Below are 24085 nucleotides of genomic sequence, written 5' to 3'. Positions count from 1 at the left end.
AATGCTGCTGCGTGATGTAGCTTGTTGAAATAATGTCTTGATGCAGCTCTGTTTGTGGGTGTTGGTTCAGTTGATGTTGGGAGAAGGATCAGTTCTATAGGTAGCCAGGAGTTAGAGCAGGTTTTAATTTCTCTGCAGCTTCTGAGTAACTATTCAGGAAAGTAAATCAGAGCCTGTTGTGATTGTCATGATAGTCTAATCAGGAGCCCTGGATGACAGGTATTAACATGAGTGTCAGAGGTCCTGTTCACTCTGAGAGTTGGCTCTGAGGGAACTGGATCAGTGTCAAGGACGCTCCACATATAAATAAAGCATGACTTGGTGATGGGATAACAACCTTTGAGGAGTGATTTCAGAGCCCTGTGTAGCTTCTGACACTAATCCCAAGTTGGTGATGTTTGTGATGGGTTCATGATACTGGGTCATTGCCCAGAGTTGATCTTAACTTCCTGAGCAATTCTCATACAGTCAGTGCTTCAAGACCTCTGAGTGATTCTGTAGCACATCCGGAAGGCTAAGTCTGATCTCTGAATGTCTGGATTTCGGATGATCTGGGCTAACCTTTTCCAAAACAGCAGAAGGTGGGAGAAAAGGCTGTGATAAAGAGGAGCTTGGAAACAGTGACACTGAGAGTGCTGCTTTCTCTTCTCCCCCCTCCACTAGATAGTGCGACGAACTTTTATTTCAGGCATGTCAAATAAGTTTGTTTCTGTAGTCTGTCTGTCTACACCTCCAAGCTCTTCGTGGTGTGAACAAATATTTTGGATAATCCTTCTGTTATAGACCTTCTGGAACATTCTATTGCTGATTTTTGAGGTGGTATGGTAAATTTGATCTACCACACACCCCCACCCCCTTTTGAGGAAAGGAGGGTGCAATTAGGCCAGATTTCAGCTTCTATTTTTATGTGTAGTATTGGCTAAATCAAGCAGGGAATTACCCATGACTGTAATTTGTGTGTCTACAATTTTACAACTGAACATGCAATAAAATATGAAGAATTAATCATACAGAAAACTTTCTCTCTGAAATTACAGACAACCCACTGTTAATCAGATGGGTGGTCTGAAATGTGTTTTATTTTTACCCATTTAAAAGGATTTGAGCCTTGTTTCTCTGTGCTTGTAGTGGTTAGAGAGGGCAGAATGCAATTGCATTTATTTATGTCTCCTTCTCTCGCTAATTTTCTCTGATTCCTTTTTTTCTACAGGGCATTGTCTGTCACAATTCCAAGTGTCCAGTAATGCTTCATGAGCCTGGACAGTGATTGGTTAGATTATTTGGTCACTGGGAATATCAAGCTGACCGTGTGTTTGACCTGAACGGACGTTCGGCTATCTATCCTTTGATAACAGCCGAGAGGAGAGCGCGCTTGTCCGATTTCCCTTGCTCGCTGACCCAGGGTTGTATAGGCCGATTTATTCTTTCATGTGATGTGGGTTTCACTGGCAAGTCCCAATATTAACTACCCATCACCAACGGTCCTTGAACCGAGTGGTTTGTCATTTCACAGGGTGGTTAGGAGTGAACTACATTGCTGTGGGGCTGGAGTCACATGTGAACCAGACCTGGTAAGGACAGCAGAGTTTCTTCACTAAAGTGAATCAGATGGGTTTTTGCGTCAGTTGGTGGTAGTTTCATGATCATCATTACTGCTTTAATATTGCAGATTTAAGGAATTCAATTGAAATTCCACCAGTTGGTATTCCATGGTGGTATTTGAAATGGTGCCCTAGAGAATTGGTCTGGGTCTCTAGTTTACTAGCTCAGTTAAATTACCATCATGTGGGTGACTCCTTAACTGTCACACTCCCAATATCACCCAAACTGAGATAGACTAGTGTACACAGTCTGTGAGCAACTGAAACACACTTATGGTCAGCTACTAATTGAACAGTAGAGGGTGTAAGCATTTATTGTGAAAGATCTGCTCACTTACACAATGCCTATCTCACGGTCTACAAAACACAAATAGACACAGAAGCATAAACACGTATATGGATAAATGCAGACATAAAGACAGACGTGCACATAGATTCAGCCAAAACATAGACATTGAAACATGCATGATGTTATCTTTGTGTGCCACATTTATTACAGAAGCCCATACATGACACATGCAAGCACCTCAACATAAGGTATACGCACAAAACCAAAACAGAAACACACACAAAACAAGCTGCTCTGCATACAAATAAACACATATATACTTAATGCGCAGTGCCAAATATTTTAGAAAACTGTAATTACATGTTTAATAGTGTCATTTAATCCTATTTGCTGCTGAATGTTCTTGAGTCAAACCTTAGAGCACATATGTATGAGAGAAATCTTTGGATTAGAACATTTAACTTCTTCAAATTCTATCTCTGACTACTGACGCAATGGCTGGAAGATGTGTATTGTGAATGAGGTTGGATACAAAAATTGCTCAGGAATTCCATTAGTTAGATCACTGCTTCACTCAGATATTGGGAACTGGTATCACAAACTAACATCTTGTAGAAAAAAGAAAAATCAGCATTTGTCTGAATCACTTACTCAATTTATGTATGTCATCGCTATTCAAACAACTGCTTGTAATTAAGAGTCAGAGCCTCCAATTCTCTCCCTCAACATTTTAACAAGGGCTGAGCTTGAAAGCTGCCTGTCTCCAAGATGTGTATCCTGGTTGATTGTGTACCCAGAAAAGTGCTTGATGGTTGGTTGAGGGATGGGTTTCGAATTCACTTATTTTCCCAAGGCTATACAGGTTAAAACACTTATGCATTTTCAAGTTTATGTGTACTGGGGATGAGGAGAAGGCAAGCCCACACAGCATGTGTTTGTGGTTGATTGACACTGTGGGAGAACAGTTCCTCTGTGTCCTTGGTGCAATAAAGTGGTAAGCTCATCAGTAAAGAGCAGGTTTACGATTTTGTCAGGCTAAGAAGATCATTACGCTCCCCCCCCCACCCTCCACCGTCCCTTCCCAACCCCATATGATAACATAAACAGCAAATTATTACCTTCTCAGAGAGGTCTCCAAGTGTTTTGCCAGAACCTGTCAGAGAAAAACTACACGTTATGTTATGACATGTTCCTCAAGTATCATTTGTTAAGATTGGATTTTGTAATTAAAATAAATAAGAGAATCTTGGTACCAAGACTGTAATTAATCATAACTCGGCAGGAGCTTGTAACAAAAACATAGGGGATGTTCCTGCTAAAAGGGCTCCAGTCTATATGTGGATGCGATCTTTTTCCCAAATAAATGAGAGCAATTCGGATATTGATTTTCCTTGTCTATTCAGATTTTGACTTGTCACTACTAATTCTGAGTGCTCAGGTGGTTTTTTTTTTAATCCCTTTGTGTCTCACACTCATTTGTTGATTTATTTTGGGGCTCTATCTAATTTGCAATTTGCCCTCTTTTTACTTTCTGCACCAGAGCATGATTTCCTCCATCGTGAACAGCACTTATTATGCCAATGTATCATCTGCCAAATGCCAGGAGTTCGGAAGGTGGTACAAAAAATACAAAAAGATTAAAGGTAATTCAATTTGATATAGCTGCAGTTTTCTTTCTTGTGTTCAATAATAGCAGAATTGCACTTAGAAACATGTCACCTGCTCATTCTGTGGTGCAAGTGTTGGCCTCATTCACAAGAATTAGTCACATTTTGCTGTGTTTATTTACATATCCATCTGAGTCACATGGACAATTGAAATAGTTCCTTTTTAACCCATGTGTTCTCCATGAGCTTCTAGTTCAATTCAATAATTAAACAACAAAAGACCAATGCAGGTAAGTTCTGACAAAGTTAATGACAGGGAAATGGTTGACAGACCAGATTTTTGTTCTATTAATCTTGTCACCTCTCCACAATGTAGTTAGACTTGTGGCTAGGTGCCATTGTTGCTACTATTCAGTTGTGCTGCAAAGATTTTTCATTAAGGCTTTCAATTCTTTTTGTTAATATTTTTGCTGTTTACACACTTTGCTCCAATATACCACCAAGATATTTTTATTCAAGCTCAAATCATTCCCATTAACAATCAGATTTCTTCAGTCAGTGAGGTCTGCTGTACTGTAAAGCAATTTTTGGGTTTTTAATGACATTATTGCCTGCAGGAGTGAAACATGGAAATCTATGCAGTTGAACATGACTGATATGCACTATTTTATCATCCGATTATACATAAAATGACATGTACACGTCATGTATCAGGTTCCCTGTGAAAGCTTTTGTATTTAGGTAAAGGTTTAATAATCAGAGCTTTTGTAAACTGCTATGGCCAATGACGAGGCCTTCGGACTTCCATCAGCACTCCAGAAGGAATATCACCCATTTGCACCTTACAAGTAGCTCTTTGCAACATAACCAGTATAAAAGGCGAGAAGTTGACTAGTTCATGCTGGACTACACAATGAAGTGCAGGCATTTCCAATACTCACAAGGCTTCCTCTGTCCAGTCACTAAGACAGGATCCTTGGTACATTTTCAGTATTCTGTTTGACCTAAATTTGAGCTGTTAGGTACGTTATTGGATCAACAGAAACCGGCAGAAGTGGTACGCCTTCAAAAAATCACCAACTTTCCTGGCCTCTGCTCTGTGCAAATTCACTTTCATTTTGTAGTGAAAATGAGCTATTTTGTGACAGAGATGTGAAACCCCAATATTTTTCTGCAGTTGCTGCAGCTCTGAACACCTTCAACACCTTGGTCACAACAGAGCAGGGGATGTGCTCAGCAGACCACAAAAGCAAAATGCCTCCTAAATCTTTTCTGGTAGATCACCCTTTAACAGACCACAAAATGGTGATGTCAGGCACCACAGTGTCTCCTTTTTTGGATAAACACAACAAAAGGCCTTGACTTCTGTAAAAAGAAGAGTGTACTTTGTTTGATATTCAGCAGCTACAAGAGGGTTTCCAGGTTTTGGGACCAAATCTCTAAGGGTTTTGTCTCAAGTTTCCACATGCCCTAATTTCACTGGTACTACACATACCATGGCCTCTATAAATGACAGCCTTCTGGCTACTATTAATTATGGATTGGAAGGATGTCTTATGGTACACTGGCTAGTTACTTTCTATCTCTGAGCTGGAAGCTCCAGGTTTGAGGACGCCCAACCCCTCAGCCAGAACTTGATGGCCACAGATAGTGCAGGGTTGATTATCAAATGCCAAATCCTTTCGTTTCAGTCTGTGGCAGGCAGTAAGAGTGGGGTAATGTTTGAGTTAGCCAGAATCCCATGTGTGGTAGCTGCATGTCTCTCCACTTTAAATGGTTTCATGCACAGGTTCTTGCCACACGTGGCCTCCATGGCAACTACCTTCCTCACATCAAGGGATTTACCAGAACAAGAAGAATATTGAATTGACTGCCTGCTGACTGCAGTTTGAAATAGATTCAATCACTACCTCCCTTCACATCAGCACCACAAAGCTATTGTACATGTTTGACTCTTGTTCAATGACAACATTGAATTACTAGGAATCAATAGAACAGACATGAGCCGCAATGACAACCTCAAAGCAAAAAATCCCAGCAATGATACAATATTAATATGATCTAAATTCATTATTTTTTTACTGTGGTGAGCTAATTTGAATGTGACAAATTTTAACTTAAAAATTATTGTCATTTATTGCAGAAATGATTTAAAATAAATCACGTAAATAATTCAAACCAACTCCTGTGGATTTCTGACACTATTTTGAAATACCTCTCCCAGATTTTTTATTAATTTTTTATTTACTCGATATTAGTTCCTTCACAGATATAAACAATATTTCTCTTTTTTCCATTTTCGTTAAATATTAAAAGTGCTTCGTTTATTTTTACCTCAAATAATAAGTATTAATAATAACTAATATCATGAAATATTTATATAATGTAAGCTGGTGATGGCTTCACATCTAAACCAAATGTCTTTACCATGGCTATCTCTTCAGGAATTTATTATGAAAACCTTGTCAATATTTGATAAACAATTAATATTTTTGTAATCTTGCCTTATCAATGATAAGTGGATTAGACTTGAACTGTGACATCTAACTCTATCACAGAGGCAGAATGTTCTTTGATTAATTTTTCAATAGAAACTAATTTGTAGTATTTATCGTCTTTCTCTTTTACTCTCCCAGAATCATCACAAGATTGGGTTCCCTCAGTGTTTCAATCAAACAGACTATTCAAAGGTATACTGCTCCCTTCTCCCATTGTCCACACCCACATCCCCCCCTCCACGACCTCATTAGTACCCATTTACTCTGCAGAAAATTCTGCTCGTCAAATTGTTTTTCTATTGCTTTTAAGATGTAACAGGTATGGACCATTAATGAACACCACATTTAACTCATCCTTATTATACAGCAGCTACAACTGACTGCATGCTCTGAATCAATCATTCTAAATGGCAACATGACCAATGACACATGGTTTGGGAAGTGCTGTGGTTATGACATTGACTGCTGCTCTAGGACGCAGTTCTGAACTCAGTCTTCTTTTGGAACCTCCTCTGTGTGATTGTGCTCCGAGTTCTCAACGGTGCTTTCCCAGGCAAAATGTTCCCCTTTTTTTTGTGAACATATTTTTTATTGTAAAATGGGAGAGAAATTCATAAAATGATTGAAGTCCATGAATAATATCTCTGGGCTTTTACGCTTCTGTGTTGATGTCTCTTGTTTATTTTATCAATTTCAACATGCAAGCAATCTATATATATATCTCCTTTAGTTTGTACAAAGGCATCTGTAGACTATGTCTAGTAGCCTTGGCATCAGGACTGGCTCCCCATTCATTTCTGAAAATGTGGGGAGAATAAAACAGATACACACACACACACACCGGTCTAGTTGCCAGCGGACATTCCTTGAAGACATGGTAGCTCCAATGCAAGCTTGCTAAGAAAAGCAAGAACAATATGGTGGCACAGTAGTTAACACTGCTACTTCACAGCACCAGGCTCATGGCTTCAATTCCACCCATGCATGACTGTAATGGTAATTTTCTCATTGTGTCTAGCATTGTGGAGGTTAGATGGATTAGCCATGGTAAATGTGAGTTACCGAGGTAGGGTGGGTCTCTTTGGAGGGTCGGTGTGGACTTAATGGGCTGAATGACCTGCTGCCACACTGTAGGGATTCTATGATGTCAACGAAATGGAGGAGTCACATACATAATTACAAAATTAGGGTAATATAAGGAGCATTGCTTTGCCTCTGGCCAGTCTACATTCCATTCCCACCCTTCATTTTCAGAAGGACATAGATCACAAAGTAAACACCTTTGTATATTTGTAACGGCCCTATTGTAAACCCCTGCTCATGGGTTCATGCTGTTTTTTATGTGTGTTCTACTTTAAAACTTCCAGCAATTTAAGTGTCAGCCCTGCTAGCTGAGCGACCCAACAATTTTCCTTTCTCTACACATTTCGTAAATGACTACAGCCAATACCATATAAATACACAGCCAGTCAGCACCTTGCACACACTATTAACCTTGTCACCTTTGGGAAATATGCAAGGAACCATTACAGGAAATGAATGCACTTTGTGTCCTCCCACAGGCAAGAAAAAGTGAAAATATACATTTACCTTCATTCTGACTTCCAAACTCAATTGGTGTGAAGAGAAATGTTCCTTGTAGGATCCTGATAGAGGAGCACAGGCCTCACACAGTTGAATAGTAATAACTTCAACTGTATTGAGGTAGTAGACCTTTGGGTGACTAGTTTTATTTGGACCATTTAAATATACAAGGAGTCACACTGCCAATCTGTAAAAATGAATATTATGAAACATTTTCATTTCTGAAGTATATATCCATAAGTGCAATAATAAACTTGTTTGGACCCTCTCTTTGATGCAGCAGATTATTCACACTTACCTTCCAGGTAAAGTTATTTAGAGTAATAGTGCCTTTTTTTTCAGAAATAGTTTAGGCTTGTACTGAAATCCTTTCTTTTCTGTATGCTGTTGATAATAGTCACTGAGATCACTTTGTGTTGACCCATTTCTGTTTCTCCATTTTAGTGGAAAGAGAAAATCTAGCCGAGTACTGTGTCCTAGGACAACGGCCATCCCACCTGACAAGCATTAACCAACTGGCAAACTTATCAAAGAGCAGTGAGCAGCCTCCTCACAGCCAGCTCCACCACAGCCCTCCCATCCGAAGCCAAGTGCCAGCGTTACAACCGATCATGAGTCCTAGTCTACTGTCGCCGCAGTTGAGCCCTCAGTTGGTGAGGCAGCAGCTCGCCATGGCCCACCTGATCAACCAGCAGATTGCTGTCAGCAGATTGCTGGCGCACCAGCACCCCCAGTCCATTAACCAACAGTTCCTCAATCACCCACCTATCCCCAGGCCTGTAAAACCTTCGGAGCCCTCCAGCTCATCAGTCGAGGTCGCTCCAGAAATCTATCAGCAAGTCCGAGATGAACTAAAGAGAGCCAGCGTGTCACAAGCCGTGTTTGCACGAGTTGCCTTCAATCGTACACAGGTGCTTGTTCATTTCCTCTTTGCCTTTGCCAGAGAAACAAGAATAAGGAAAGGGTCAGTCGCATGGGAACAGCAATCGTGTCTGCTGAGTAAATTAGTCTGAACAGGCCAGGCAGGATGAGCTCACTCGGTAAAAGTTACATGAGCACTCTGCCTGCCAACATAATAATCTAATAAATGTTGAATTTGATTATTTGTGAGCTCCCCCACAATAAATGATGCAGTGTAAGCAGACAACACCTGTGAGGAGCATGGCTCCCATATATTGGAATTGCATATTTTTCATAGTCGCATAGAATCATGTGGCGTGCTGAAAGCTCATGAAATTGGAAGAAAAGGGGAACTAAAGGGGTGAAACTGGATGAAGTGCCTTTATCCTAATTTTCATTTCCATTAATACCGCATTCATCAGGACAAACAGTGAATCTCACAGGTGGATCAAGTGACTTATTTACAAACCTCTTTCTTTAGAGAAAACCAAATTCTTTTTAATAAAGCAGCAAGTACTTTAAGAACATAAGGAACAGGAGCAGGAGTAGGCCATTTGGCCCCTCAGGCCTCCCCTGCCAACTCCTCTTTTGTGCCAGCTCTGCATCAACTCCCTGATATTTCAGAGATCTCCTCTTTAAATACTTTCAGTGATCTATCCTCCGTAACACTAGAGTACTGAATTCCAGAGATTCACTACTCTCTGGGAGAAGAGATTCACTCATATCTGAGTTCTAACTAAGTGTTTTCTTATTCTGTAACCATGTGCTTTAGTTCAAGGCTCCCCGACCATTGGAAACATTTTCTCAGCACCTACTCTGTGAAGTCCCTCAGATTCTTCAATGTTTCAATACGAACAGCCTATTCTTCTACACCTAAAGACCTAACTGGTTTAGTTGCACTCGATAAGTCAACCCTTCATCCCAGGAATCAGCTGAGTGAATCTCTCTTGAACAGCCTCCAATGCCAGTAGATCCTTTTCCTTAAATACAGGGATCAAAACTATATGCAGCATATGCATGCGTACTCCTGCCTCACCAACACCCTGTGCAAGTTGTAACAAGACTGCCCTATTTTTAGACTTTTAACTCTGCAGCAATAAGAGTCAAATTTCCATTTGCCTTTTAATTCCTGGCTGCATTCACGTGCTAACCTTTTGGTTCATGCTCAAGAACACCCAGCACCCTCTGTGCTGCACCTTGTCTTGCTCCATTTAAGTAATAGCTCAGTTTCGTTCTTCTTTCAGTCTTCTTTCAAGCATGACCCTACACATTGATATCAAACTTCATTTGCCATGCTTTTGCCCCTCATTCTATTTCTATCCCTTTGCATATTCCTGGTGTCCTCATCTACAACATGCTCTCCCACCTATTTATATGTTGTCAACAAATCTGGATACATTACACTCTTCCTCCTCCTCTAAGTCATTAATATATAGTAAATAACTGAGGTCCTAGGACTGATCCTTGTGGCACTCCATTAGTTACATCTTTCCAACTTGGAGAAAAAATATTAATCTTGACTCCCTGACCTCTGTGTGTTAACCAATCCTCAATCCATTCTAATATATTGGTATATTCACATTAAATAACAAAATTTGACAGGATCATATCCAATTATTCTTTATCATCTGCAGTTTGTCTCTTGAATCTGAATGCCTTTGCAAACCGAGAAGCACAGATCTGCTAGTAACTATAGGCCGGTGAGTCTCACTTCTGTTGTGGGCAAAGTCTTAGAGAGAATTGTAAGGGATAGGATTTATGCACATCTGGATAGGAATAATGTGATCAAGGATAGTCAGCATGGTTTTGTGAAGGGCAGGTCGTGCCTCACAAACCTTATTGAATTCTTTGAAAAGGTGACGAAGGAGGTTGATGAGGGGAAAGCGGTAGATGTGGTATATATGGATTTTAGTAAGGCGTTTGATAAGGTTCCCCATGGTAGGCTACTGCAGAAAATACGGAGATATGGCATTGAGGGTGAGTTGGAGGTTTGGATTAGGAATTGGCTGGATGGAAGAAGACAGAGGGTAGTAGTTGATGGCAAAGTTTCTTCATGGAGTGCCGTCACTAGCGGTGTTCCGCAAGGATCTGTTTTGGGACCATTGCTGTTTGTCATTTTTATAAATGACCTGGAAGAGGGGTTAGAAGGTTGGGTGAGCAAGTTTGCGGATGATACGAAAGTCGGAGGAGTTGTTGACAGTGAGGAATGATGTGGCAGGTTACAGCAGGATATAGAGAAGCTGCAGAGCTGGGCAGAAAGGTGGCAAATGGAATTCAATGTAGCTAAGTGTGAGGTGATTCACTTTGGGAAGAATAACAAAAAGATGGGGTACTGGGCTAATGGTCGGATACTTGGTAGTGTGGATGAGCAGAGGGATCTTGGTGTCCATGTACACAGATCTCTGAAAGTTGCCACCCAGGTAAATAGTGCGGTGAGGAAGGCAGATGGCGTACTGGCTTTTATTGGTAGAGGAATTGAGTTCCGGAGTCCTGAGGTCATGATGCAGTTGTATAAAACTCTGGTGCGGCTGCATCTGGAATATTGTGTGCAGTTTTGGTCGCCATACTATAGGAAGGATGTGGAGGCACTGGAACGGGTGCAGAGGAGGTTTACCAGGATGTTGCCTGGTATGGAAGGAAGATCGTATGAGGATAGACTGAGACACTTGGGGCTGTTTTCATTAGAGAAAAGAAGGTTTAGGGGTGACTTGATTGAGGTGTACAAGATGATTAGGGGGTTAGATAGGGTTGACAGTGTGAACCTTTTCCCGCGTATGGAGTCGGGTATTACAAGGGGGCATAGCTTTAAATTAAGGGGGGGTAGATATAGGACTGATGTTAAGGGTAGGTTCTTCACTCAGCGAGTCGTAAGTTCATGGAATGCCCTGCCAGCAGCAGTGGTGGACTCTCCCTCTTTATGGGCATTTAAGCGGGCATTGGATAGGTATATGGAGGATAGTGGGTTAGTATAGGTTAGGTGGGCTTGGATCGGCGCAACGTCGAGGGCCAAAGGGCCTGTACTGCGCTGTATTCTTCTATGTTCTATGTTCTATGATTCTATCAACGGGATAAGGGAGTCATGAAAGAACAGAGAGCTGGCCCTGTCTTTACTGTCAGTAGGACTTGGTATAAAATTAGAGTCCAGTGACTGTAAAAGCAAGCTCCTCAGGCGAAATGCAAATGTGAGAATGCGACACCAGCGTGTCTCCTTCTTGAAATAGGATCAAGTTCAAATATAGAGATAAATGGGCTCAAAAGATCTCTTCCCTACCTCCCATCCATCACCTCCCTCAGGCAAGATGGTTAAGAGTAGGTTGCAGCTATTTTAAGGGACATGTTTCTAATTATGCTCAGTAATGGTGGGATTCAGTACATCCTAATGCTTCAAATACATATGTTACCAACTCCCTACCATCCTCCCATTTAAGATCTCTTTGTCCATTGAACCAAGCCTTATTTCATTGCCTTTCTTTTGGGAATTGCTCCCATTGCCTCATGTTTCATTTCATTGTTATTTATTCTTGATGCCTTTCGATAATTGTGTTTACTTATGGGCCTAATATCTAAATCAGCTCTGCAATAGAGTTTTTATTGGAATTGTCAATGAACTGATGAGTAGCCTGTTTTAGAAAAAGACTACAGATTTGCTGAGAATATCTGTCCACCTTTTTATAGAAACAAAAATAGATAACTAAATCTAAAGCACAACTCTATATGTGTGTAGTTAAAATGATAGTTAACATATTTCAATAAGTCTCCTCTAACTGATAGGCCTATCTGTAGATAATGAATAGGGAAGATCTGATGTCATTAACTCTTGTGTGCATTTTGGATTTGCAGTTAGTTATACAACTGAAGCTTTGTTATAACTTCGCCAGTTGTCCATTAATAACCTACTTCCTAATTTACTTTCCAACTTCATCTTCTTCCTAATCTGGTTTCATGACTCCAGTAAAAGTAGATCCTGAGCAATCCTTATGTTTCATTATTAAATGTTTCTGGTTTAAAGAGGATTTTCTCCATCAGCACGTTATTAAATAACAACATTCATTGCGATGCGAGTGTACTTCAACTTCTTTTTGTACATATTTTGACTTAAGTGTTCATAAAATCATCAGGGTGTTGCCCTAAAGTGTTGCATGAGCTGGTGTTATGACCACCAGGAGCAGTAGTAGACCATTCAGCCCTCCAAGCTATTCTGATATTCAATGACATCATGCATGAAATCCATCTGTGTTTCAAATTCCTCATTCCCATCTACTCCCAATTCCCTGCCTAATGAGAGAGACCTCTGCGTTAAAAATGTTAAATGATTCTGCTTTCACCAACTTCTGAGGCAAAGAGTTCTAAAGTTGCACAACCCTCAGAGAAATAAAAGTCTCCTCTTCCATGTCCTGAAAGGCTGACCCTTAGTTTTAAAAGCATGCCCTCTCATTCTGGAGATGCTTTCCACATCCACCTGGTTAAGATCATTCAAGATCTTACACATTTCAATCAAGCTTAATTCCCCCAAACCCCTCCATCATCTAACTCCAATGGAAACAGCCTAACTTGTTCCAAACTGTCCTCATAAGAAAACTATGCTTATTCCAGGTATCAAGCTAGAAACCTCTTCTGTACCAGCTCTAACACATTCATGTTCTTAAATAAGGAGACCAAAACTGCACAGAGCATTCAAGGTGTGGTTACACCAGTGCCCTGTATAACTGAAGCACATTATTCCTTACCTTGATGTTAAATTCCTCTTCTCATAAAGGAAAGTACAGGTTGTTCTGTAACGCATGTTTTGTCAACACGAGTTTGCTGTCACGCAATTGATAAATGGGGAACGCTGTTTCTACAGCATGAACTTTTAAAAAGTGTGTTGGCTGTAACACGATTACAGCACTGCCAACACTGTAAGTGTTGTTTCTAAAGCGCGAAGAATGCAACCATTGCTTTCTAGAAGAATTGACTCTATTAGCCTTACTGAACATACTGCGTCGAAAAGTGTGGTGCTGGAAAAAGCACAGCAAGTCAGGCAGCATCCGAAGAGCAGGAGAGTTAACATTTCGTTCATTAGCCTTTCATCAGGACCCTCCTCAGATGCTGCCTGAGCTGCTGTGCTTTTTTCAGTGCCATATTTCTTGATTCTGACTCTCCAACATCTGCAGTCCTCATATTCTTCTAGTTCTTGAACATGCTGGACTGTATCCTACTGTTTTGTAACTCATACACTAGCTCACCTAGATCGCTCTGCACCTCAGAATTCCACAATAATTCTGTACTTAAGTAATACACTGCTTTTTAAATCCTTTTTGACAGAGTGAACAACTTCATGTTTTTCATTTTATGTTCCATCCATCAAATTATTGCCTATTCATTCAACTTATCCATACCCGTCTGTAAACTCCTTTGTCTTCTTAATGTTATTCTTTCTTCCTAGCATTGTGTCATCTGTGAATTTACCTACTAGGACTTCATTCCCCTCATCAAAGTTTGTCAGGTAAATTGTAAAAGGTTGAGGCCGCTGTGCAAACTCCTGTGAGACTCTATTCATCTAATGCTGCCAAACAAATAAAGATTCTTGATTTTCTGCCAGCCAGCCAATTTTCAGTTTGTGCTAGTATGTTACCCACTGTACCTAGAGATTATACTTTCTGCAGTAAAGTATGATGTGACACTTTATCAAATACCTTCCTAATCTACATATAGTACATCTACAGGCTCCCCTTTATTCACAGCACATGCTGCACCTTCAAAAACAAACTAATAATTTTGCAAAACATGATTTCTTTTTCATGAAACAATGCTTATTTTCTGCTTCCCTCTAATCTTGAACTGAGACGTTATTCTTGCTACTTTTCAGCTTGATTAAATGTTTTCTGAATATAGGGAATTTTAGAAGATTAACACCACAGTATCTACTATGTCATTAGCAACCACTTATAAGACCATAAGATGAAGTTTATCTAGACCTGGAGATTTGTCAGCCTGTATGTGCATCAGCTCACTTAGTTACCACTTCCCACATGATTTGCAATTGCACTCAGTTTCTCTATCCCTTCAGCCTCTGGATTTACAGATATTACTTGAAGGTATTTTTGTATCCTCTACAATGAAGACAAAGGCAAACTATCTATACTATTTATTTGCCATTTTCTTATTATCTGCTATTACTTTACCATTCTTGCTCTCTAGAACACCAACACTTACTTCATGTACCCTTTTGCTTTTTAAATACTGTAGAAACCCCTGCGTTTTTAAATTCTTGGCTAGCATCCTTTCATACTGTCCAGGTTAACCTGTTCATCCTCCTGATTAACCAGTTTGTCATTCTTACTGTTTTTTAAAATATTTTTCCAATCATCAGACCTGCCACTTATCTTTGCAGAGTGATATGCTCTTTGCTTATGTTTTAAGCTTTTCTTAACCTCTTTAGTTAATCGCAGATAGTGGATCCTCCCTTTAGAATTTGTTTTGACAGTAGAGCTATATTTATTCTAAGTATTCTGAAACATCCACTTAAATGTCTGTCACTGACTCTATTGATCAATCCCTTAGCTTTGTTTGACAGTTCACTTCAGCTAGCTCAGCTTTCATGCCCTTATTTAAGTTTAAAATAAAAGTTTTACATTCAATGTTATGAGGGAAATTAATTGAATACATGAGTTCAGTAACTGTACCTATGAATATGAATTCACTACAGATTCAGTAGCTGTCTGAACCAGCTTCCTAGTTTGTCATTGATAGAGTCATACACGATTTTTGGCCCATTGAATATTCACCAGTTGGACAGGAAAAAAATAATCCAAGCTAATAGATGTAAATGTAGAAATATAAAGCTAATTACAAAGAAATTCATCAGATGACAGGATCATCATCCTCAACTTCCTTAATGAGTACTTTTAAAATCTGCACCCTTCTGCCAGGTAAATATTTGTTACAAGATTTCACCAAGAGACTTCATTTAAGTGACATTTTCACAAGTTAATGCAGCACTCATGAGATGATGACTCTAACTCATTGCAAAGGAATGGCGGAAATTACTTAAAGTTATATAAGCAACTTTCTACTTGGGGGATACAGGTGATCCCTTATAAATGTGTCAGTCCCAATTATTGACTAAAAGGTAGCATCTGGAGTTACTGAGAGTCAAAGCCATCAGCTAAATATAGTATTGAATTTTGGTCCTCCAATGTGGTTTTGAAATATCCCATATTCTTCAGTTATTGATTCTTGCATGAATATGTTAAGACTTTTCAAAATCTGATTTAGTTCTGTTTATTCAGCTACACTGGTAGATGTTCCCTGACTAATAATTTCCTGTTTAAAGAGAAGATAAGTTTGTCTTTTCAATCTTCCTTAAGGCTTGTATCTGTCTTAGCCTTTTCTTTAGTTGTTTCTCAACCCCATCCTACCTCACAACTTTATTCCCTTCAGGAAACGTCTCTCTTTATGCCACAGGAGTTTGATGCCTTGATTTTGGTCTGGCCAGTGTAGTTGCTGTCCTGCTTTTGTTTTGCTGCTCCCTGCTAGCCTTTTGTTACTGTCCATATCTATCGTTTCCCTGGTCTTATATACAAATATACAGTTATACTTCTATACATAATTAGTAACACAAATAAAAGCTGTCCTCTGGTTGACACATGAGTGGACAAATATCTTCAAGAAAGTAAGATAGTAGCATTGTTGAGATATACTTATACGCTCAGCTATTTGACACTCTTACCCAGATTTGGAACTTAAGGTGTGCTGCCCTGGTGGGCTGATGTTCTTCTCTATCTTCTGGCAGAGACTTATAAAAAAATTAAGTTCCAATTCTTCAAAATTGCTACTGAGGAAAAGAGAGAAACTGAGTACCACTTTCTACAAATCTGCTTTATAGAGGTTCCTCAACATGTACATGATACAAGTCCAGACTATTATCAATTCATACATTCTTAATATTAAATCTTTTAACTCTCATTTTGCTATTACATGACCTACCCTCCCCCCAAACCATGTGCTGTTCCTGATCAATACCTTTTCCTGGCTATCAATTCTGTGTTAAGGTTTTCTGCCTCACTCCGTAATAAATTGGTGGCAGAGTTTGTTTCCTTTTGTGGTACTTCTGACTCTTCCATTCCTAGAGAGGGAAAGGGACACAGCATTGGCAAGGAGCACAAGCACGCTGCCTAGCCTGGAGGCTGACAGTACCAGATTCTTAGGGAAGCGCAGAAATAAAGATTCTCAACAGCAGACAGCTGCTGGAGAATTAGAGTGAGCATCTCACAGGCACAGATGTTCCTCCATAACCTCAATATCACGTGAAATGATTGCAGCAACACGAGGTCACCTACTACAGAAGTCAAAATCTGTGACAATTAACTTGTGTAAGGTGGCAACTGACTAAGTCCTTAAATACATGGTGGTTTTTATATACAAGTACATAATATTCCAGGAGTGGCTGTTGGTTGACAGAGCAAGTTACTGATGTTTGCCATCTATTTTGTAGGCTAGGCTCTTACTGATGTAAACTACAAGGCAGCGCTGAGCCATGCACCTGGCCTTTTAAAACTAAATTGCACCTCATTAAATTAGAATTAAATGGAGTCATAATTTGTTTTTTGAAAATGAGAAGCCACTTGAATTGTTTTGCGTATTAAAATTTTAATATTTTCCAGGTGAAAAAGGGCAGTGTATTTATTTATACAAGTGTAATATACTTAAAATGAGCTTAATTTATCTCCTCCTCTATGCAGAACTAGGCTGAGTTACGTCTTTTTACAAGTGCAGACAAAATTTTAACTGATTTCTGATGAATTATTTACAGCAAATTGGTTTTTTGTTGTCATACAATTTGACCCTCTGTGCACCAACTTACTTTTGCACAGGAAGAATGGACTTTTCAAGCAATTGGAATGATATCCCCCCTCCACCCCCCCCCCCCCCCCCCCCCCCAGGACCTTCTTCTCCATAACCCCCTTTGCAAAAGTAACATCTTGTTGTGGTAGCATTCCATGGGTTCTGATGGAGGATTTATACCTGCCTCCGCTCATTATGCTTTTTCATTCATCCAAGCCACATATGGTACAAAATAATGCGAGCAGACAACTTCTGAGTTGAATGTTGAGTTTAAATGAAGTGTGGCTTTAGATGCAGAAGTGAGATATTAAAATGGAATTTCTTAGGAAAGTCTGTTGACTTTTGGGCAACATCATGCTACCTAGTGGCAATAGGTGTTGATTTACAACATTCAATTGCAGTGCCATCTCAATTGTAAATAAGCTTAGCTGAACTCCTTAAATTCAGTAATTAACACAAGATGTTAAACCATGCAGTGCATGAAATACAAAGCAACTTATTGTATGTCTGGGGCATTGAAAATAAGACTTCTGTCGGATGGGTGTTGTTGATTTAACTGTGACCCTCAAGTAAATGCCAATGGCTACAGTGCAAAACAAAACCCTAAGTTAAATAAAGAGATGACATGATGTGTCAAGAAGTAATATTGGAATGATACTAAGCTTGGACTTTTAAAAAGCTCGAGATGCCTGGCCATTATTGAGTGATGGTTCTTGTCTATGTCAAATGAACAGAACCACCAGCACACGTGGAAGTGAAAACGACTTTATCTGACAGGGTTAACAATCAATGTCAATCCATTAAGCTGCTTTAATTGTGAAAGTTTTGAAGCTGATTTATGAGTTTATTTTGCTATTGTCAACACCAACACTTGGCTGAATCAGACTGAAAGCAAATTCAGAATTTGAGCAGGGGCTCTCTCCCTACTTCCAAAAATAATTAATGTCCTGACTCTTAGCTGCTTCTATGGTACTGCAGAATACCAAAAGGTTTCCTGCATGGAAGTATTGGATTATAACGTGGGACATGTTGGGGACAGGGGTATTCACACTTGAATTTTTTTAATGACATTGGGTGCCTTCTACACCAGGGCTTGCTATCAGAGATCCTCCGCAAAGAGGAAGATCCTAGAACAGCATCCCAGTCACTCCTTGTAAATCTAAGAGCCATGCAGAACTTCCTGAACCTTCCAGAGGCAGAACGTGACCGAATCTACCAGGAGGAGAGAGAACGAAGTATGAACCCAAACATCTCCATGGTCTCGCCTTCAGCAGGCAGCCCAGGGTCATCTCGAGCCTCACAGGTACTCAAAAAGCAAGCTTTGTTGTTATTGATGTAGAAACCAAAAGCAGACTTGCACACTTTTTAAAATGAACAAGGCAGAATACATAAATGTAATTCGGCATCAAGGAAATTAAACCATCAAATCAGCTGCACTTCTTTCAGTGTTCCCTGAAATTTAAATGTTTTCATTTACAGTGATTTCCTATGTGAAATTATCAACATCCATGGCCAGCATAATAATCATAATGATGGTATACAGTACATATCGGGTTGACATGTGTAATGCGTTAATAAAGGATGAGCTAGACTTTTGGGAGCACATTAAATTGAGTAATAATTTATTATTTAGGGGTCTCTACCCATTTATTCATTTTTCTTTCTCAGTGAATTGAGTCTTCCGCATGCAGGCAATTTTGTTTTTATCTTTATGTCTCTGCACTACTTTATCAGGTTTTTTTCTCTCTCCTTGCAATGAAATGTTTATTATTTCTGGGCATGATTTGCACAGCCTACCTTAGTGATTTGGTAAACAGCATGAAAAATGCTTTACTGTGTTTGCATGTCCTATAGGAATGCTCTGTTCCTGAACAGCAATTATTTCTAATCACAATTAACCTGATTAGAATAATGGACAGGAAGTGTCCTCCATAGCTAATGCAGTTTGGCATCAGCTGACTGAAATCCACTGATGATTTGTGCACAGATGGCTGGCTGAAAGCAGTTTTTATTTTAATTTTTTTTCATGTTCTCTCTCGGTAGGCCAAGAACTCTGCGTCGACATCAGATCTCCTGGTTAAGGTGGAGAGCACAAATCTGAATATCACATCAGCTATTTATGATGACATCCAGCAAGAGATGAAACGAGCCAAAGTGTCTCAGGCATTGTTTGCAAAGGTGGCAGCAAATAAAAGTCAGGTGAGAGGATGATGAACCACATTGCTCTTAACATATCCTGTCATGAAATAAATTACTACTGTTCCTTTTCCACCAACTGGTCTCTATATGTTAACTAGTTTTGCTAAATGTTAATTTGCAGAAAGCATCAGTTTGCCCCAGTTATAGATTAGATTAGATGCTCTATAGTGCAGAAACAGGCCCTTCGGCCCAACAAGTCCACACCGACCCTCCGAAGGGTAACCCACCCAGACCCATTTCCTCCTGACTAATGCACCCAACACTGTGGACAATTTAGAATGGACAATTCACCTGACCGGCACATCTTTGGACTGTGGGAGGAAACCGGAGCACCTGGAGGAAACCCACTCAGACCTGGGGAGAATGTGCAGACAGTCACCCAAGGCTGGAATCGAACCAGGGTCCCTGGCACTGTGAGGCAGCAGTGCTAACCCTTATTTTGTGGAAAATACCATCTGTGCCACACAAGGCAAGTTAAATTCCCATTACAGGATTTCAGTTCACTTCTTTGCTACAGACATTCTTGTCGAAGTCCATATCACATGTGCTTGCTGCATATTTCTGATGGAAGTCAATGCAAGACCCTTAGGCTTTGCACGGCTTCTGAAATCTGGTGGTGTGCAACAGTCTCAATCTCTAATTTTTACAGTTCACTTGCTTGTCTGATTTGAACTTTGTGTGTCTGTTGGTTCAAAAGAGGATAAACCAAATCATAAGGCAAAGGGCTGTTGGGATTATCAACTTCAGAGATGTAAACAAGAGAGAACATTATTTAAACATTTGATCTGGTTGTGTGATGCTCCATGGTACACAGCGAGGTTGTCCAAAACTGTTAACAGGCCAAATATCTTGTACCTTCTTCCAAACAGTACAGCGCAGTCAATTCAATTGTAAACTGCTGTATTGCTCCAAGTTGGGGACCCAGTGGCCTAGTGGTATTATTAATAGACTATTAGTGTTCTGGGGTCCTGGGTTCAAATCCTGCCATGCAGATTGCAAAATTTGAATTCATGAAAAGTCTGAAATCAAGATTTTAATGATGGTCTGAAACCATTGTTGGTTGTTGGAAAAACCCATCTGGCTCACAAATGTCCTTTAGGAATGGATATCTGCCATCCTTACCTGGTCTGGTCTACAAGTGACTCCAGAACCACAGCAATGTGCAGACTCTTAACTGTTCTCTGGCCAGTTAGGTATAGGCAATAAATGCTGGCCTAGCCAAAAATGCCAACATCCCACCAGTGAGTAAAAAGTCTGTTGACTGAATATGCAGTCAAGTATCACTTTACAGTCAAATGCCATCAGTAATCTCAGTTGATATCTTAGAAACTTCCCTGTTTTGCTTTGGCTTCATTTTTCCCAATGTGAAGTTTCTTGACTCGAGAAATTCTAAGATCAATATACATCACATGGGAAAGGTTCTGTCAGATTGACTTTGAACAATGATGCAGCATTCACCTTCAATATGCACCAATAGCATGGATCGTACTGGAGTTACAGTCAGTTTATACTGTCATGATGATCCCAAAACTGAACTAATCCACATACAGAATATGAGATATGTATTATTTTGAAGAAATTACTGACGTATTTCAGAATTATTTCAGAATTATTTCTATCATTTTGAATTTAGATAAACAATTATAAACTGCTTCAGCTGCACATATTGTGGCCTTTGACATCAACCAATGTTACCAACGTGCAATCACTCTGAGATATCTGTTATTTGCTGTTTATACCATAAATGTGTTCTGTAAACTAATGTTTTATTTAAACAGTGTTATTTCAGCAGAACAATTATTTTCACTGCTCTGGCTTGAATATTATACAAACATATGAATTATGGTCTAGTCCGTTGTCATATGCTATTACTATTGACTGTGGTACTACTGCTGAAAGATTTCACATGCCTTATCTGACCCCTGTGCTCTCAGAATCTATGACACAGAGGCTTTGGTGGAGTCAATTTAACTAAATCTACTCAGTGCCAAACAGCCAACAGCAGACAGGTAGTCCGACTTCCATTCTGTCTTGATTTGTATGCACCCCATCATGATGTGAATTGACTGGATGTTAAAATGGGTATGGACAAGATTGAGAGGGTTTATGGAATAGCTGTGTAAATTGGGAAGATGTGTGCAATGAACTTTGTGTAAATTGAGTGGGTGCATAAAAACAATTGTGTGATAAATTCGGAATGTGTATAAATTGAGCCTGATTTAATTTGAGTGGGTGTGTAAATTGAGCAACATGTTACTGGTCAGGGGCTATGTAAATCAAATCTCCTTTGGAAGTCAATGTCACCATTCCTCCATCTACCTCCATCAGAAAAATTCCAGCACATTAGTTAGCATGGATTTGTCAAGGACAAATCATGTTTGGCTTCCCTTAATTAATTCTAATTTGTCCACGTCCCTAGTTATTATTTCTAGAAGTTACCCCACCACCAAGGTTAAATGGACTGACTTGAGGTTCTTGGCTTCTCTTTTTGAACAAGAGCATATTGTTTGCAATTCTCTAGTTCTCTGGAACTGATCCTGAGTCGAAGGAACTTTGGAAAACTATGGCCAGTACTGCTGCAGTTTCCACCATTACTCCCTTCATTATCTTCAGATGCATCCCATTCGGTCATAAAGTCATAGAATCATAGAGATGTACAGTACAGAAACAGACCCTTCAGTCCAACTCATCCATGCTGACCAGAATCCTAAATTAATCTAATCCCATTTGCCAGCACTTGGCCCATATCCCTCCAAACCCTTCCTATTCATATACCCATCCAGATGCATTTTAAATATTGTAATTGTACCAGCCTCCACCACTTCCTCTGGTAGTTCATTCCATACAAGCAGTGTTCTCTGCATGCAAAAGTTGCCCCTTAGGTCCTGGTGCTTTATCAGCTTTAACTACAGCCTGTCCAGGACCACTTCCTTCTCAATTACAAACCTTTTGAGTGATAGTGTTGCCTTCTGTTTCCAATATGATCTGGGCAGCATCTTCTTCCTTGCTTAAGTGAAATACAAAACATTAACTGAATATCATAGCCATGCTCGCTGCCTACGTGCGTACAATGTCTTTTGATCACTCATTGGCTCCAATCTTCTCTTTACTGCTCTGTTACTATTTATATGTCAATGGAAGATGGTTGAATCCTCTTTTTATATTAGTTGCCAAATTGAGCCTGTTGAAATTAAATAGAGAAGATGATGTAAGTGATGAGTGTCATTTATTTGAATAGCTTGCAAAATGGATGGCTGTGTAAATTAAGCTCGGTGTAACGTGTTTGTGGGTAAGTTCGCCAAGCTGAGAAGTTGATTTGCAGATGTTTTGTCTCCTGTTTAGTTGACATCCTCAGTGCTTTGGAGCCTCCTGTGAAGTGCTGCTGTACTGTCTCCTCTGGAACTTATTTGGTTCCGTTCCTGCTGCTGACACTTGCCGGTTCTTGTTCCTCGTTGTAGTGGCCAGTCTATTGGGTTTAGGTCTATGTGCTTGTTGATGGAGTCTGTGGATGAATGCCATGCTTCTAGAAATTCTCCGGCTGTTCTCTGTTTATCTTGTCCTGTGATGGTTGTATTGTCCCCATCAATAAACACATTGACCTAGACCCAATATACTGGCCAGTACAACGAGGAACTGGAACCGGCAACTGTCAGCAGCAGGAACGGAACCAAATAAGTTCCAGAGGAGACAGTACAGCAGCACTTCACAGGAGGCTCCGGCGCACTAAGGATGTCACATAGACAGGGGATGAAACGTCTGCAAATCAACTTCCCAGCTCAATAAGCATATCCACAACTCTGACAACCCGATACCTGAGCTGCAAATCTTTACACAAACCTTGAGCTTCGTATAAATTGGGAGGATGGTTTTATTCAAACATGATGTAAATTGAGAGTGTAAATTATTCAAGTCTATAGCGAGCAGTGAATGTGTGTAAATCAGGTGTATCGTAACTTGGGACAGTGCATAAATCCAATGTGGGGCAACTGGAAGGACATTTAATCGAGTCTGTCACTAGAGCATGGTGTGAATTGGGAGTGCCTGTAAATTGAATGTTGTGTACATTAAATGTGATATAAATGGGAATGGTGGGCAGAAATCAGAATGGGATCTGATCAGCATGGGTTATGGTGAGATTAATTGCAGAATCAGATGAGAGGTTCAGTGAAGCTGATCTCAAGGTTAGAATAACTTGCTGCATTTTTATGCGTTTAACAAATAAGGCAGCATATTTCTTGCTAGGCAGCAGTGAGTTGTCAGTTAAAGGGGACTATTTCTCACTAAACGTCCTGTTAGTGATGCAACTCACCTCATTAGTATTCAGCTTTCTCGGCAAACAAGCTAGCTGTCGAGAAATCTTGCCATGGAAATCAGAGCATGTGCCTGACAAATTCAGCTCAGAGAGAGGGTGACTGTCAGGTATTGGAGAGAAGATGGTGGAGGAGTGCTGGAAGTAATTGACTTGCTTCCTGCAGTGATGGGCATTCCTTCAGATGGTTCACACTGCTTTAACGTAAGTTAGAACCTGAGACCAGGTGGGCATGGGCGGGTATTGTTCTCCGCTGCCAGTCTGGGAAAAGA

General features: G+C 40.0%; 1 protein-coding gene across 11 annotated transcripts in view; it reads left to right on the top strand.

Moving 5' to 3' along the window:
* satb2 (SATB homeobox 2) overlaps positions 1-24085 on the top strand; it is a 170247-nt gene that overhangs the window by 56120 nt on the left and 90042 nt on the right. For 10 of the 11 annotated variants that reach the window (XM_043692948.2, XM_043692945.2, XM_043692941.2 and 7 more), the window contains exons 6-10: positions 3431-3533; positions 6134-6187; positions 8024-8490; positions 18396-18608; positions 19349-19504. In XM_043692948.2, coding sequence (XP_043548883.1) covers positions 3431-3533; positions 6134-6187; positions 8024-8490; positions 18396-18608; positions 19349-19504 — 993 coding nt within the window. The remainder of the gene's footprint in view (positions 1-3430; positions 3534-6133; positions 6188-8023; positions 8491-18395; positions 18609-19348; positions 19505-24085) is intronic. The other variant, XM_043692955.2, reaches the window with a different exon arrangement.

This window comes from Chiloscyllium plagiosum, unplaced genomic scaffold (genome assembly GCF_037043375.1).
Source record: "Chiloscyllium plagiosum isolate Xiang-an unplaced genomic scaffold, Cpla_swu_hap1 HiC_scaffold_7, whole genome shotgun sequence".
Classification (NCBI taxonomy): domain Eukaryota; kingdom Metazoa; phylum Chordata; class Chondrichthyes; order Orectolobiformes; family Hemiscylliidae; genus Chiloscyllium; species Chiloscyllium plagiosum.
This window is presented reverse-complemented; position numbering and strand designations above follow the sequence as displayed.